This window comes from Onthophagus taurus, chromosome 2, assembly GCF_036711975.1.
Source record: "Onthophagus taurus isolate NC chromosome 2, IU_Otau_3.0, whole genome shotgun sequence".
Classification (NCBI taxonomy): domain Eukaryota; kingdom Metazoa; phylum Arthropoda; class Insecta; order Coleoptera; family Scarabaeidae; genus Onthophagus; species Onthophagus taurus.
In genome coordinates this window covers 6,237,168-6,255,038 of record NC_091967.1, presented here as the reverse complement: position 1 = coordinate 6,255,038, position 17,871 = coordinate 6,237,168, and the positions used below count along the sequence as shown (strand labels likewise).

General features: G+C 33.2%; 1 protein-coding gene across 1 annotated transcript; it reads right to left on the bottom strand.

The window, feature by feature from the left end:
* Nucleotides 1-740: 740 nt before the first annotated feature.
* On the bottom strand, nucleotides 741-17,588 carry LOC111427327 (hemolectin). The gene is given in 45 exon segments (XM_071193993.1): nucleotides 741-1,041; nucleotides 1,097-1,249; nucleotides 1,302-1,692; nucleotides 1,745-1,891; nucleotides 1,948-2,870; nucleotides 2,939-3,464; nucleotides 3,522-3,815; nucleotides 3,866-4,422; nucleotides 4,479-4,693; nucleotides 4,747-5,212; nucleotides 5,265-5,404; nucleotides 5,756-6,300; nucleotides 6,359-6,464; nucleotides 6,528-6,690; nucleotides 6,749-7,037; nucleotides 7,095-7,854; nucleotides 7,910-8,100; nucleotides 8,157-8,404; nucleotides 8,467-8,703; nucleotides 8,758-8,947; nucleotides 9,010-9,141; nucleotides 9,206-9,549; nucleotides 9,603-10,429; nucleotides 10,481-10,659; nucleotides 10,718-10,868; nucleotides 10,926-11,272; nucleotides 11,339-11,412; nucleotides 11,470-11,689; nucleotides 11,740-11,828; nucleotides 11,884-12,076; nucleotides 12,128-12,289; nucleotides 12,350-12,621; nucleotides 12,674-12,839; nucleotides 12,895-13,019; nucleotides 13,076-13,238; nucleotides 13,297-13,597; nucleotides 13,657-13,888; nucleotides 13,951-14,136; nucleotides 14,193-14,288; nucleotides 14,344-14,471; nucleotides 14,526-14,685; nucleotides 14,741-14,932; nucleotides 15,834-16,021; nucleotides 17,249-17,323; nucleotides 17,477-17,588. Coding segments are annotated over 45 exon segments (11,823 nt in total). The 5' UTR covers nucleotides 17,545-17,588; the 3' UTR covers nucleotides 741-829.
* Between the last annotated feature and the right edge of the window lie 283 nt (nucleotides 17,589-17,871).

Below are 17,871 nucleotides of genomic sequence, written 5' to 3'. Positions count from 1 at the left end.
GTATCTGATCATACTAGCAGAACGTGGTCGAACCGAATGGGCAGACAGGGAACGTTTGTTCGTTGCCCAACGTCGTAAACCTGTTAACTTTACTAATTAAATCCACTAAGGTTTGTCGTAACTTTGGAGCGGTGAACCACAAATTCTCTCATTACAATGTAGAGATTAAGGCATAACGTTGCGGTGTGTACTCACGTGGCCATCTTCAATACGTTACAAGCAACTAGCGCTTCTGTTGAGCCCCTTTGTTACTATCAACCTATTACCATTGCCCTTATAATGGCGTTTTAGAATACTTTAAGTAACATACGAACTCATTTGAGATATTAAGCTTTACATTTATAAAAAGGACTAATATAGGATTCGCCTCTAATTATAGCCGTACAAAAAGAGTTTTGAAACCAAGTTAAGGTCACGCTCTTAGAACATAAACTTCATGGGAATACCCGCAACCGCACCTTTGGCCACTGCGAACAATGTTATCAAATGGTATCAGATGTATCAAGGGTTAACTCGGTTAGATCCTCAACTCTCTTAGGAATATGAACATCAGCATTGGGGCCTAACCGCTGCGCATGGAATACGCTCTCTACATATATATAATGTGTTACAAAATTAATGTATATTCGGTAAACATAACTTTTAATTTATTTAAATTAACTAATTTTATTAGTCATATTTTAAATATTTATTTATAGCATAAATTGTGAAGGTATTTTCTTTATAAATGAATAAATATATAGATTCATTAATTCTATTTATTAAAAAAAGTCAAATTGCACTGAACATAAACGTCAATAAAAAATAATAAGTAAAACAAATTTAAATCTTAATATCTATCATATTTCGTCTTCGTAAAACTTTTCGTTGGATTCAATAATTTACTCATTTTTTGAGCAACACAACCTTCGCAACTGCACGAATTTGGAACATCAATCTCCTTATTAATAACGGTATCATCGTCACACAACAATTCAATAATAATCATTTGAAAATCGACTGCGCGACAACAAGAACATTGCGATTCAAATGATAAAGAATCTAGAACAAATAATTATATTAGAAATGGTTTGAGATGAAGTGAGGAAATACATACGGATATTAAGAGCTGTGTATGATTCGCAACTGCCTTGGCATTCTTTTAAATTACCGATCGCGGCAACATTTTTACAAACAACCCCGTCTGGTTTGGTTATTTTGAATAATTCTACCGTCTTGTGAGGTGGAATTTCAACAGGTGCACAATTCACTACAATCAAATTGATTATTCGTTTGATTAAAAAGTAAACTATATATTTTACCTTGAGATACGCCTGTTGTATTAAAGTTACAACGGCTGCAACAACCCTCCAGATAAATATTCTCTATGGGACAATCGCTAACATCTGGACATAACTCCTGTAGACTCACAATAGCCATTTGTTCACCTTGTTTCTCACAGGTGAATTTCGTACATTTATCTTCTGATGTCCATGTTTCATTTGGTCTGCGTAACTCATCTTCCAAAACACAGAATGCGGATACACAATCGCCACAACAAGCATTATTAGATTCTATATATTCCCATCCCTTAGAGCACTCTTTGTGACAAGATTGAATCGTTTCTTGTTTGAGTAAATCACCCGATGGCGTTTCTACACAAGAAATTGTCTTACATTTATCTAGATCAGGTGATGGCCATGAATCTCCAATCTAAAACAATGAATAATAAAATAATTTAAAATAATACAATTAATAATATTACCTTGTAGATAGTTTCCCCAACTTTGCATGCTGTGGGTTTATGTTTTTTGCAACACTCAAAATCGACTTTATGAGACTCATAAACATACTCATCCAATTGATCTTGTGGGATATCTTTGCAAGTTTCAACTTTTCCGTCTATTCTCATCTATAAAGTAAGGAATTTCAAAAATATTTTATAATTATATTTTATAGTGTACTCACCACTCCATTATCATTAACACAAATGAATTCGGTACAATAATCGCTAGATAACCATTTCTCTCCAACTGCTTTTATGGTTCCATCAACCACGCAAGCGTATGGTTTGCAAAATCCGCAACACATTTGATTTTCAGGATTTGGTGGCACATATTCGTAACCCAATTCACATTTAGTTTCACACGAAGTTCTTTCTGTTGTTCTTTGTACACCGGTTGTGGTATTTACACATTGCATAAATGCGCAGTAATCATCCTTAACTGGCCATTTTTCTCCAACTTTGTATTCGGTGCCATCGTATTTACAAGCGACTCGTTTAATCGATGCACAACATACATGGGGAATTGGTTCATACTCCAAAACGTATTCGCTGTTGTCTTCGGACTCTTGAGTTAGAGGACAATTTTTTTGTAAACAATTACTGTGATAACCTTGCTCTGGTGAGCCTAAACATTCACATTCTCTACAGGGTCCATCCTGCCATTTTTCACCAACTTCCTTGACCAGCTTTTGTTTATCATGTTCATTGCGTAATTTCTCACCGCCTAATTCCGAGCTGGTATAAATCAAATCAATGATACATTTCTTTGGTGCGTCACAACTGTAAATTGGACAACACTTTTCTGGTATCTCTAATTTTTTCATGTTATAAAATGTTGGACATTGTTCAGGTACTGTACATAGTTCTTTCTTGCAAACGTATGTAACCTTTGGGCAACAACCAGCTTTGTTAATCACTTTTTCAAAACCTTCTTCAACAGTTTTGTTCATCTGTTGGTCAATGGGAATGCAATCTTCAATTGGTTTACATTCACATACAAATTTCTGACAGCCATCGGATTTCTTTACAAGCTTCATTTCTTGATCTTCATTACATTCTAATTGTTGGGGTGGTTCGCATGTGGGACCAGCTTCTACTACTGGAACTAAGAAAATAATATTAATAATAATAAAAGCAGTAAATACCCAAAAAAAAGTATCAAAGTATTCTTACTACAAGCGTATTTTTCACAACATTCCTCCTTATCAGAAGGAACTTTTATAACAGTATAACCATCTTCGCATAACGTCTCCACTTTTGGACAATGTTTGGTTTCACAATTCACGTTTGTGCCAACACAAGTACATGAAGTACATGCATCTTTCTGCCAAGTATCACCAGGATGATGACCTTCATCATCGCAAACGGTGCATTCTCGTTCATCAACGCAGGTGTTATTTTTCAGTACCTGTCCTTCTTGGCAGAAACAACCTTCTACTGGTATTTCATGACAATTCGTTTGACCCCCTTGAAGAGATTCGCAAGTTTTTGGGCAACTAGTACCACATGGTTCATATTCTTGACCGGCGGGACAAGATTTAATTGGGCACAAATTGGTGCGCCAATTAATGCAGATATTCGTACTCATACATTCTTTTGCGTATGTCTCAATGGATGTGCATGCTTGATCTAATTCTCCGGTACAAATATCTTTGTTGCACCATTCATAGAACATTCCTGGATCTAATAATGGATGGCACTACACGAAATAAAAAATATAATAAAAAATCATCACTATTAGAAAAGGTAAACTTGCCAATCCAAATTTATCGACGTCTAAAAGTTGGTCACAAGGATTAACATCTGACAGTATTGATTGGCACGGCGGTTCTTTCTTAGGTGCACAAGTTTCCTTGGATTGTCCAGGAATTTTGTCGTATAACCAACTTGCACCAAAATCTTCTTCATCTGTTGTTATTTGACCATTTGGTAATTTCATATCATTAGATTTATCGCGGTTACAATCACCGCACAAACCTTCCATCTTTCCTGCATATTGTTGAGATGGAGCTTTAACGGATACTCCAAGTGATGGATAATAAACACTAACCTAAAAAAATATTTGTAATAAAAAAAATTAATAGATAAAAATCAACTTACTTGAATTTGAACCGCTTTAAGAACAACTTTGATGTGCTTAGCCATTGTTTCTTTTACATCCATCCAATCAGATACTTCTGCATAGTCATATACCCTTTCTGAATCGACAATCATCTTCAATCTATTTCTAATTTCATCTCGATATATATGAATTTTATGACCAGCAAACAAAATGGTAATTTTTCCTATACACATTTTGTTAGGTTTATTTTCACATGGATGGTTTGTAACGAAAACTTGGAATTTGTGCTCTTGATTTAAACTTTCCAAAACATCCCTCGACATAACGTATACACAGTTTCCATTCACGGTAAAATTGGACTCATCGTAGGTTACATATTGTAGATGCGGTAATAAGTTGCATTCGCAATCTCTGCATGCTGGCGGTTGAATGCAAGTATCACCTTGTCGAACTAAACCCGGTGGACAATAACATCCAGGGAAACAAACCGTGTCCAATTTGGGACATGCGTTTGGATCAGAAACTGTTTGGCATGTTAGTTCGCATGGTCTTCTATAGCAATCATGTGGTACAAGAGGTGCATCACAAGCGATAGCTGCAAAAAATTTCATCTTAATTTAATCTGAATTAATTTCTGATAAATTAACTTACGGCAATTGTGTTGGGCTCTCCAATTTCCAACTTCAACATTTGTATCGGCTTGCATACAATCAACTACAAACGCTTGTAATGTTGAGCAACGACAGTTATCTTCCCCAGTTGCATTTCCTTTGTTTTCTTGAAGACAAGTACAAGTTGATTCTAAGCATCGTGATAAGAAAGCTTCTATATTTATAGCACTAGCACACGGAGCTAAAGTTTGATCCCTTTAAAGAAGTTTTATTAAAATAATATATCTAAAAAATATTAATATATTTACCTCACTCTATTACAGATATCAATAGCTTTCTTTTCAATTTCCTCTGGACATTTTTTAACAACACAATCTGCGGTATCTCCATAAGACCAACTGTCACCAAATTCAACAGAGGTTTTAGCCAAAGTTCCATCTGGTTTACGTTTGTCATCGTCACCTTTTCCATTATAATATCCGCAAAGACCATCAACATGGGTTTTCAATTCTGATGATACGCCTACTTTAACGTTACTTAATTTATCAATCGTTACCCAAAATCCGTATTTAATAGAAGAAAAGAGAATCATTTCACCAAGACGATCTATGTAGAATTCCGGAGATTGTTTACTAATTCTTTCCATTTGGTCGATATTATAATCGTAATCGTTATATTTTATTGTCTTGAGATCAGAATAAAGCGTGAATGAATCTAGATGGTGATTGATGAGCACCTTGAGGTTACAACGGATATCATTACATTTCTTTTTCACTAAAATGAATGTAGTTTTATTATTTATGTTAAATCAAATTTTTCGGCTTACATGAAATGTCCCAATTAGTTCCTACTAAGTCTCTAGCAATAACGTGGTTACATATATCATATTTAAATTCCGTGTTATCGAATGTATTGAATGTTCTACCAGTAATGTTACAAATTGCGTCTGGAAGATGACATTTATACCTACAAACATAAATTTAAGTCCTAAAGAGTCCTTCCAGCAACCACTAAGAGAGGCACCGTACTTGGAAAGGATTGAAGAAGAATGGAATATGATAGTGAAATGATACGATTAAAGTAAGAGTGCAGTGCAAGATACAGAGGGTGGCAGAAGATAACATTATTGCTGTATCCTAAAAATTAGTGGAATGGCAACAGTAAGAAGACTCCATAAACTGTTGGAAGAAAGAAAGGATTCCCAAGAAATGGAAGATAGAAATAATCGTTCCACTAATGGTGTAGGGCATGAATCATCAGGTCCTTCAATATCTGTTAGGATGCGAGGCAAATTTAAGTGATTGTAACAAATCATACCCTGCACAAAATCCTATATCAGTTCCAACTGGATTATAAACTGGTGTATATCCTGGTGGGCAGGAAGCAGGTGGACACACAGGTGTTTCCACAACTGGAACACAAACGTATTCCTTACACTTTTCTTCCTCTTGTTCCACAACATTGTTAATCTTGGTTGGTGGTTTAAAATGCGGATTTGGTTTACTCTTTGTTTTTGTTTTGGAATATGAATAAGTTGTTTTAACACGTTGATTTGTTGGTTTTCTATTAAAGATAGTAGCTAAGAAATCAAGGTATTTAGGGCCCTTAGAAACAGCTTTCTCTTTCAATACATATCCAGGTGAACAAACTGGTATGGGACAATCTTTCTTGGGTTTTTCAGTTGTTGTTGGCGTTGGTTCGGTTGGTTTAGTACAATTAAGTTCATCGTCAGGGCAGTCCATAACTCCATCACACCATTTCATTTTATTTATACAAACGTTACTTGTTGGACACAAAATTTCGTCTTCCGGACATGGCGCGCATATGCATGCGCATGTATTTGATATTTTACTTTGCATACCCTAATTATAAAAAATAATTAAAACCAAATATTTTGTTTTAATGATTAACACAACTTACGTCTTTGCATTTTTCGCATTCTTTTTCAACGCAATGTTCAACACCGCCAAGTTTACAGATACATTCTTTGCAATCTTCTTTAAGATAGGATTGTCCAATTTTATATCTAATTAAAAACAAGAATTAAAACATATTAATTTATAATTATCAATACAAAAAAAAATCTTACGTGATATGATTAACAACACAAGGACATTCAGCTCGATCAATACATTTCTCTCCATCCCAATATTTCGTTTGATCACAATTACATTTGTTTGTACTCTCGGGCACACCAGGACAATAATTGCAAAGTGTTTGTTCAACTGTTGGTATCGTTACAGCAATTTCAGCTAAAATAATAAGAATTTGTAATACAATTTAAATTGAATCTATTATGTTGAATCTTACGATATGGTATATAACACCCAAGAGGTTCAATTTTGAGTTGAATGTTATTTTCCCATTTTACAGGCTCAATTTTTAAATACCTCATTTGAATGGGCATTTGAAACTGACTAGTAACTTCGGAATTATGATCAAAATTTCCATGGAATATAACTTCGTTTAACGCTTCATCAACAATGGGGTTCCATTGTTTACCATCAGTGGAATATTTAATTTTGTATTGGGTAACCCATCCTTTTGGCCCACCTTTAGTTTTTACTCCGGTTACATTACGCGGTTCCAAAAAGTCAAACTATCAATAAAAATTAATTAGTCCACCACACAATCATAAAATTAAAATAAAAATTACAATCACAAATTCTGTGGGTGTGTTTGTGTATGGTTGCCATGCTCCTTCACTATCAAGTTTCAACTGAGCCTTTGAATTTTGACCAGATTGTTGAGAGCTAACGGAAATTTGTTCAAGCGATAATAACCCATTCTTTAAACCCATTTCATCATTACAAACATCAACTTGTTGCTACAATTAAAATAAGTAAAATTTAAATTTATATACAAAATATTTACTTACAACGGTTGTAGTAACAGAGCTTTGAGTAGTACCGATGACATCAGAACAACCTATTAACTCAACTCTTAATGATGGCGCAATATGCCATGTTTTCGGATAAATTCGAACATTGATTGCTTCGAATGGCACATCAAATAGTACTTTGGATGGTGTTATTGCGTCAACCGAACCTCGGAATTCTTTAATTCTACCATCTTCTCCACGGACAAATTGTAACTTATCAAAGGCAGAGGGAACATAAGCAACTGTATACTTTGAGACATATTCATCATCTTTAACGTTCCCTTTTATTATTACACCATACACTGGTTCTTGTCTACCAAAAGAAATTTCGAGATACGGTTCTTTATCATTTTCTTTCGGTTTCCAACTTCCAGCTAAAATTTATAAATTTATTAGATTATGTAAATAAAAAAATTTTTAATAAGTACCATAATTAATTTTAGAATATTTGGGTAAATAATTATCGTTATAATAACTACTGGCTATTATTGAGTCATCAGGGAGGGGATGATCCCCTTGAATAAGATTCATAAAGCTACAATAAATAAATTAATTAGATATGGAGTTAATTTTTGAATTTCAGTATTTACTATTCAGGTAAACATTCCTTAGGTGGAGTAACTGTACTTATGATGACCGTTGCAGTTTGTTCAGTTATTTCAAGTGGAGGTACTTCAATTATTTCATGATTACATTCATAATCGTCGGATGTTGTACAACTGTATGCGTTATCTATGCATTGACAATTTGTACATTGATCTTCTTGATAAACATTTCCTGGCTATAAAAAATTAAAATATTAAAGCAACATATAATATGATTAACACCACAACATACTTTCACCATAGTTCCGTCTTTTGCACGACAGGCACAATCAGCTAGTTTTCTACATGACCCATCGCTGTTCCAGAAATAATCTCCTTCGCAAATTGGATCTCCTATTGGAATACATTTAGCAACGCAAAGATTATCATCTAAACATTCCCCTCTTTGTTTTACAACATACTTGTGGTAATCACAAATTTTATCACATTTTAATGCACAATTCCTCCATTCATAACCCGGTTCACATAGGTGTACTTCTTCTGCATAAACATAATGATATTAGTTAAAACATTTCTGAAGACTCATATTATTAAAAACATACCGGTTGGTTTGCATTGCGGTTTTATATCATATACATTTTCAGGAATATCACAAGTTTTTGAGATGGGGTTAAACAACAAGGTGTCTCCACATGATTCTATAATTTGCTCCAAACCAGTTTCACCAGCAAAACATTTATAATACATATGACAATCGCTTGGGTGCTCAGAAAACATATTTTCTTTATCACATATTGGCTCTGATGTTGGTATTGGTTCAGTTGGTACAGGTTGATCTTCTGCAATGTTTTATTAAATATTTAAAAATAATTTTATAGTAGATTAAAGTTTACCACATGAACAAAACACGCGTATTTCAAAATCTAAACAACTTCCTGTATCAGATTTGCAAATTAACCCACGATCTAAGCTACATTCAACATCTAAACCAGTTTTTTTATAATGCATATGGCCTGATACTGTTCTGCAATCGATATTTGTGATTTGACTTGGGTCACAATGACTACCATCTTTTAATTGATTCTGTCAATTTTTATATATAATTAATAACGTTTTTTATTGACAAAGTTTTTTATGCAACAAACCATAATGATGTTATTTGGAACTGGCTCAACATCCTCATTCATTGTATTTTTTAATTTATCTTGGTTAATCCAACTTGTCCAACCTGTTTTGCACGATGGTTTAGAATCCAGTTGATTTGGCGTTGTGGGTTTCTATATTTAGCAAAAAAAAAATGTAATTTCTATAATCTTAAAAATTTTTTTTTGTTAATCTTACCGGGGTAAATGTTGTACAGGGTTCACCTTTGCACGTTTTTGATCCTCTTGAACAAAAACATGTATGACAATCATCTTCCTCCATTTTATCCCCTTCATAATAAGTGACCCCATCAATTTCTAAACAAACCGGTTTACAAATATTCTTTGGAACGCATTCACTATAAGATGAATTAGCGTAAACATAATCAGGGGGGCACGGCTTTGGAATACATCCTTCGACGCAAGAGTCCTCTTTACACAATTTCGTTAAAGGATTTTGAATCAATAAGTTATCACATGTTTCAAGAGGACAAGATGATACGCAAGGGCTGTACTGAGCGCATCTTTCACTACATTGAATTGCTAAAATAAGATAAATTAAATCAAAGGAATTTATTTAATTAATTAAATCTTACGGCATAATTCTTGTGATCTCCATTTTATGGGGACGCCTTTGCTGTTACATTCTTCAGCGTACGCTGCTAAAGCTGTGCATAAACATTCGCAATCGCCGCCTTCGTCGCAAGCACACGAATCAAACACGCATTTGTCGTAATATAAATCAACGGGTACTTCGGAATGGCAAGGTGAAAAAACTGAGGTTTTTAATACACCGCATTTATTTAACGCCCAAGTTCTACGATCAGGTCGTTTTTCGCACGTGTCTGTTATTTCTTCAGCGTCAGGACAGTATGATTGCATCTTCCAGGAGTCGCCGAATAATCTTGCAGACGCTTCCGGTACTCCACCAAAAGGCGTTTGGAAGTCGTCTAACTCATTGTCGTTATAATTACCACAAAGCCCATTAACTTTGTTTTTCCATCTTGGGTCGACTTTTACATAAACTCTAGTACCTTTATCCCAATGCACAATTAACCCTAAATCGGCAGCTTCAACAATCACAAATAAGTCGAGTGTACGAACTGTAAATGTTTTGAAAATTTGAGGACTTTGAACTGGCATGTGTCTAACTAAGGTTATCTTTTCTTGTTGGTCGGAAGGTCCTATTTTGATTGTTAATGATTTTGAACAACTCACTCCAGTTGAACCGCAGGGAACGTTCTGAATAGATATTTGAAAGCTATCAACGGAGTTAAGTTTTCCTTTCGCCAAAACATAATCACATTGTCCTTGGTAATCATACATTTTTCCATCAAACGTCTTAAAATGTGAATCGCCCCATGCTGTACATTCAGCTGCACATTGTCTATCAGTACACTCCCATTTACCTTTCTTACAAGTACTAGAAATAAATTATTAAAAAAAATGCATATATTATAGTGAAAATCCTCACCATGTATTACAATCACTTTGAACCATAGCGTTTTCGCCATAACTTTTTCCTCCATGATGACAAGGACAATGAATTGGTTTTACACAAGTTTTTGAAGAAGAGTCAAGAACATAACCATCTTTGCATTTACAACCAGCGTGGCAAACACTCGCGCTATATAAATCATTTCGGTGCATATTCTATTCAAAATAAAAAATTATTTAGAACACTAACTGATTTATTTAGTAATAATTTTACCTTGCATGTAAGAGGTTCGGGTGGTTCACAAGTTGTAAATTCAAAGTTTTTAGCCTCATTACACATAGTTTTCTTATCACTTGCCTTTGGATACTTGTTAATTTCTTCTTTTAGAGCCAATCTACAGTCCCAAACCGCGCTCTTACAAGTGCTAAAAATAGAAAGAATGTTATGGTAAATAAGTATGTAAATTAAAAACGATTTTTACCAAAGTTCTTGTCCTTTACTTGCTGGGCGAACTTCCTTATATCCAGGTTGAAAACTTAATCCTTCCAACTCACATGGACATTGTGTAATAGGCACGCATTCGCCATAATTATCCAACGCTTGTCCTTTAGGACAATTACATCCTTCCACGCAATTATCTTTGCAGTTTGAACTGGTGGCAATATCATAACAAGTTCTTGTACACGAGTTTCCACACACTTGATAAACTTGACCTCCGGTGCATGTAACCCCACATTCTTTAATATCACTTCGCCAATCAACTATTATACCTTGTAAAGCGCATTCTTGAGCGTACGCCGCTATCATTGGGCATAAACAATTTGATAACTACAAATTAAAACGAAATATGAATTAAATTATTTTAAGAAACAAAAATTGGTTTTATTAACTTACTTTTACTTCGCAAGAACACATATCATAAAGACAATTTTGATAAAAGGAGTCGGGATCAACAAAGAAATGACAACCTTAATATAAAAAAAATAATTAAGTAAAAAATAACCAAATTAAGTGAATCATCATACTTGCAAAAAGTTCTGATTTTAATTTTTTGCAGTGAGTTTCAGCTAAAATTCGATTTTGAATGTTCATATCACAAGGGTGTTGCTTAAGTACGTCTGGTACATCATTGCATTTTTCGCTAGTTTTCCATTTATTCGCGAATTGAACCACAGAGTGTTCAACGTCATTTTCGGGTGTTAAAAAGTCATCTTTTTGGTTTTCAGTAAATGTACCACAAAGACCCTAAAAATTTTTTTTTTAAAACTATTCATTAACAAAAAAATAAATCTTACGGTTGTTGTGCCTTTAAATGAAGGTGGAACGTCGATGTAAACTCTTGTTAAACCATCCCACCATACACTAACGCCGTTTAAAAGTTCAACTATAAAAAAGTTAAGTTTAAGAAACGAAAAAAATAAATAATTGTAAGAACGCACCAACTGTAAATAACGAAGAAACTGTTCTAACTTTTGTTCCACCTATAATAAAAGGTAACCGATTTAATTCTTTGCCATTAACTGTTAGCTGTTGATATTGTTTCAAATGTATTATTTGTCCATCATAACGTATTGTTACGGTTTTAGTGCAGGATGGTAACCCGGTTGAGATGCTGATTGGTAAATTCATCGCCTTAAATAAAATAAATGTAATAAAAGAATAAGTTTGAATTTATAAATCTACCAATGAAATAGAACCAGAACAAGCAACATTTTCAGCTTCAACTGATAAATTATTAGTTTTAACTAAATAGTACGAACATTGTCCCATAAAATCGAAACGTTTTCCATCAAAAGTGATGTAATGGGGATCCCCTAAAGCTGAGCAGCGAGCACCACAAGAAACCTTTAACAAATTTCAAATAAATAAATCAAACAATACCAAAATTAATAATATGAAATATACTTGTGTGCAAACCCATTGTCCATCAGCGCATGTACAAGTATTACAATTCTTTGGAACAGTATCACCAGGTTTGAAATCTTTCCCTCTTAATCTGCATGTACATTTATCTCTAGTTATGCATTTATTTTCATGCAAAACTAATCCTTTAGGACAATAACACCCTTCCTCTAAATTATCCGCATCACCAGCATTATCAATAGATGTTCCGCAAGTATCCTGTCCCCCAGGTGGAGCATTTGGCATATAAATACGTCCCCCAGTACAAACCATCGCTGGATGTATTCAAAAATCAATTTTAATTTAACACAAAATAAAACAACTTACGGCAAATACTATCATCCCTCCAAGAAGCTAATGATTTTATTCCTTTATGAGTACATTCCCGCACATACACATTTAACGTGTCACAAGCGCACGTTTTAGGATCAAGATCGGTACATGAACAATAATCCCATTGACAAGCATTCATTAATACGGCTACATCCATTGTCTAAAACAGTTTTACTTTAATTAATCAAATAGTTTAATTTATTCGTTAGTAAAACCTTGTGACATGATGAAAATCGTTTATCTGCAAGAACTTGTTCACAAAAAGACTTCGCTTCATTTGCTTTATCGTTTGATACAGATTTGCAAGCATGTTCTTCTGTAGGAACCGAGTTGCATTCATCTAAAATAAAATAAATGTATTAAATATTTCAACTAGCAACAATTAAAAAATCGTACCCCCTAAATGATCAGTTTGCCAGCTGTTAATCATCGTGAGAATATTTGTAGGTATTCGCCCATCTTTCGTGGTAAGATCATTTGATTCATATCCATCAATTCTTCCACAAAGCCCGGCAGTTCTATTCCATAAATTTTCTTTGACTTCAACTTGAACGAATTCCTAAAAATTAAAGTTATATAATAAATACACGCATAAATTAGACGAAATGCAATTCTACCTTTCCATCCCATCTAAGTTTAACTCCAACAGTATCCAACCATAAAACAATATAATGTGCAATCATTTCTGCCCTTAATCCAGGTACTTGAGTAGGTATTGGAAGAATCTTTTTATTGTTCATAAGAACTGGAATTCCTTGAACCCATTTTAACGTGTATTCTTTTCCTTGATAGAAGATTGTAACAATTTTATAACACGACGATACATCGTTTACACAATGTGGGTTGTTTTGTACAACGATATTAAATGTATTATCAACGGCATCTTTAACCATCGTGTATGCACATTTTGAATCAAAACTAAAATATTAAAATATAACCTACGTGATTTTGATGTAGATTTTTAATTTTCAACATACCTATATACTTTTCCATCAAAAGTTTTAAAATGCGAGCCACGCCATGTTATACAAGATCCAGGTTGGGGGATCTTTTGTTGAACAGTAATTATATCAGGAATCCCAAAGTTATCTTCAAACAAGAAATCGCTTCCAACAGGAAATTTGTGCATTCCCGAACCTTTATGTATAAAGGAGTTTTCAAATCGCGACGAGTCGGTTTTATTTATTCCTATAATGTGAAAACTGGGGTCTAAAACGACAAATTATTCAATTTTTTTCGTTAATATTATCAAAAAGTATACTTGGTATTACCATAAAGACATTGTGGTATTGGCATTGGAAGAAATACTCCAGTGTCATAACGACAGGTATATGTTGTTGATGGCGGAAACTCAAATACACCATCACATTTTAAATTACATGTAAACTCTTCGTTATTCCCGGTACAATTGTATCCCCCATTGAAGTTAAGTCCTTTTGGCGTGCAACGATCAGTGGCTAAAAATAATACCTTTTTAGTAATTAATTTTTATAAATGAATTTTTATAACTTACAATATTGGCATTGTGAGCCTCTAAAATATTTGGAACACAAACAAGTATTAAAAGCCAAGCATCTTCCTTCATTTTCACATGGTGGATCACAAATTGCTAAAATTTATTTTAAAATTATTTTTTGTTTTAAATTTTATTTTTTATAACTTACGATCGCAATCAGGAAGTGTAACAAATTTATCTTGAGATGGTATCCAATTTCCGTTTTTACATGATAATTGTTGTATTGATGAGCCATCAGGAAATTGATATCCACGAGCACACGTAACTGTACAAGATCTAAACAAATCATTACTTAATATTTATAAAATTAATTAGTTTTGTTAACTTTACGTGGGGCCACATGTTCTTCTTGAATTTTTCGGCATCGGTGGATAATTTAAACAAGGTTTCAATTCAAATTGGCATTGCGGACCTGAGAAGTCATCCGGACAATTACATCGATTCGGTGCTACGCAAATACCATTATTTTCACAAGCAGGCAAACAAACCGCTGAAAAAGAAGAACATTTAGAATTTAAACCATTTCGCATAAATTACAGGTTTACGTTCGCAATTGGGAAAAAAATCTCTTGCTATAGTGTCCATTTCTACATGCCATTGTCCGTTGATACATTTAGCATACAAATATGTTTGGCCGTTAGGGAATTTATGATCTACATTGCAAGTTCCTTTGCAACCGGTAACGCGCGAACATTTTAGATTTCCATTTAGAGGAGGTTTTGGCTCTATGTTACATCCTGATGAAGAATGGATTGATGATTGAATTAATAGTGGATCTTTATAATTATTTAATATGAATGGAAATAGGAAAATATGTTAAACTTTTCATCGAGCGCAACTATTCAAATTTTGTGTCCCATTTTGTGTACTCTAGTAGTCGTTTAACTATCCACCCTACACTGCGTTTTTGAAGCAATGTATCACGCAACAAAACCACATTAACAAATATTCTAAATACAAAACCACATTAACAAATATTCTAAATACTCTAGAAAGAACTTAAATATATTCGTTATGTTATATACCCGTTTCTGTTATTGTTTGTACTAAAAAGTTTTTATTATTTATTTCATTAAAGTTTAATTTTTAAAAATAATCCTTTTCATGTTGCGCCCGATAAAACATTATTAAAATTTCTTTCTTATCTAAAAAATGGTGTTAGGATTATCGCATTAATTAAAAAACCAACTTCCCAACAGGAACAAAAAACCGCAAAACCACAGCCCGTTAATTAAGTAATGATTAAGTATATATTATTATTTTAATATTACGAAACACGCAGTTTTAAATATTTGATTTGCAATTATTTATGTATTCTTCCAACTATCGCAATTACGTAATTACCTTACTTAAGATAACTACAAGATAAAGTATAGATTGTTTGTTTTACTAAAATTAACAAATTTAAATAAACAATAAGCTATACATAACCATCGTATACACATTCGGACACAACCTATTTAATCCTATCACCTTAGAATAAATAAACAGAATTTCTTGGAAAAACAGCTATTAAAGTACAAATTTGCATACTTGTACTACAACATAAAAGTACAAATTGTGTCCAATATGCAAATGTAAATACCCATCTTCAATTAGAAGATACCATCTATTCGATTTACATTTAAATTTGCTTACCTCCTTTATACTTTGTATTCGTTGTATGTCCACCAATGAACGACATCGGATCAAACGTTTCGGTTTCATCTTGATTCGTTTTAGGCCTTTGAAACGTTTTTGCATAGCTACGGGGTTCAGGATCTGCACGACCATAACCGGTTTTTGTAAAAGTTTTTGTTTTTGTATAACCAGACGATTTTACACCACTGCAAAAAACAATAAATAATGAATTATGTATTAATTGAAAATTAAATCATTGAATTGGATTTTAATTTTTTTGAAGATTTAAAAGCGATAACCAAAGCGAGAAGCGATAACTCAAGTGAAAACCATTATATATTTTTAATCGTATAGTTCGTGGATTTAAATTTGTTTTTAAAGACATCAGGTAATAAAAAAATAGTTTTTGGTAAGTGTCAGAATGAGTCAAATCGATTGAAAACGTTTTGAGATTACTTGACAAAAACGAACGAAGTTAAAGAAGTTAAAGGGAATGTTTTCCAAAAGTTTCAAAGATTTAGAATATGGGAAAAACTGATTGGTGTGAATCTAATCGACTACAAATATCTCTAGAATGAACCTCTAGGGAATGAAAGATTAAAAAGAAAAGTTTGTGGTGTTTTTGAAAGTGTTTGCAAAAAGTTGAAAAGACATATTGGTGTGTGTCAAAATGGTACTAATCGATTCTAATATCTTCAGATTATTTTATGGAGGCGAGATAAGTCAATAGTATTAAAGAAAATGTTTCCCGAAAATTCGAAGATTTTAGAGTATGGGTGTGTTTTGAAAGTGTTTCAAAGATAGCAAACAGTTGAAAAGGTTTATTGGTGTGTGTCAAAATAGCATTAATCGATTTGAACACCTTGAGATTACGACTATCTTTAAAATACTTTACGAGGAACTACATGTAGAAGACTGGGACTTTATTAGTGATGGTTAGAGATGATTCATAGTAAATTCACCCTCATCCATAGACATTCAGTAAATTTTTCTAATTACGTCTATTAAATTTATATAGCTTCTTAACAGGAGTCTAACGCTTTGCCTCCTAAGGCGTATCTAGCCATAGTGTTATTTGAAATAGGTTTTATACTGGAATTTGATCGTTTAGCTAGTGAATTTAGTAACGAAAGATTCGTGAGTTAATGATAATATGATAAAACAATACTAATATATTTTTGTTGGATATACTAATATATCCAACACAGCTTAATATTAATGATATAAATACATTCATAGCTGGGCCAAAAAATATTAATATTGAGAAATATAAAGAACAAGATATAATCATAACAAAGTTGCTTTTTGTATACTATTATAAACAACTTTGATTTCAATATTGAATTACGACTCTTAATAACAACATTCGAAAAAGAAAGATACTTGTCAAAACAAAATTAACTCTATAAACATAACAAGAAACAGAAACTTACCTATTTTGTCCTGTGTTATATCCACGTGCACCATCATCAAATACTCTACGACTTTTCATCAAATAATCGATATCACTGAAATTATAAGATATAAAATTTTTTTAATTTGTATGCTTTGAAAGATTACGTTTAGCCGGTTAAACGTTATTTTTTATATAGGTAGTCTATTTTTAAATTATTTTAAGTAAAAAAAAAACACTTAACAAAATCGTCCTGTATAATACTTACGAATCGAATCCAGAGACAAGAACACAAATTAGGAGAAGGTAACTGAACGCAATGTTCAACTCCTTCATCTTTGCGTCCTCAACTCAACTCTTTCAAAACAGAAAACACCAGAAGAGGAACGGACAGAGCATTTATACTACTGCTAATTCCCTCTCCACCCAATAAGTTTGTTATCAAAAGTCGTTTTATTTCGTACCCCGTTGTATCAAAGCCATATTTTGTTCTGAATTTTAGTAGTAATCAATTTGCGGATGACTGGCTAGACGATAACGTGCAATTTGTGACATAGATTCACATTTTTTTTTGGGACCAGAGGAAACGTCAGTTGATAGGTTTATCCGAAATTGCAAGAGTCGTTAAGATAATATAAAACAATTATGTGTCAAGGCTATGAG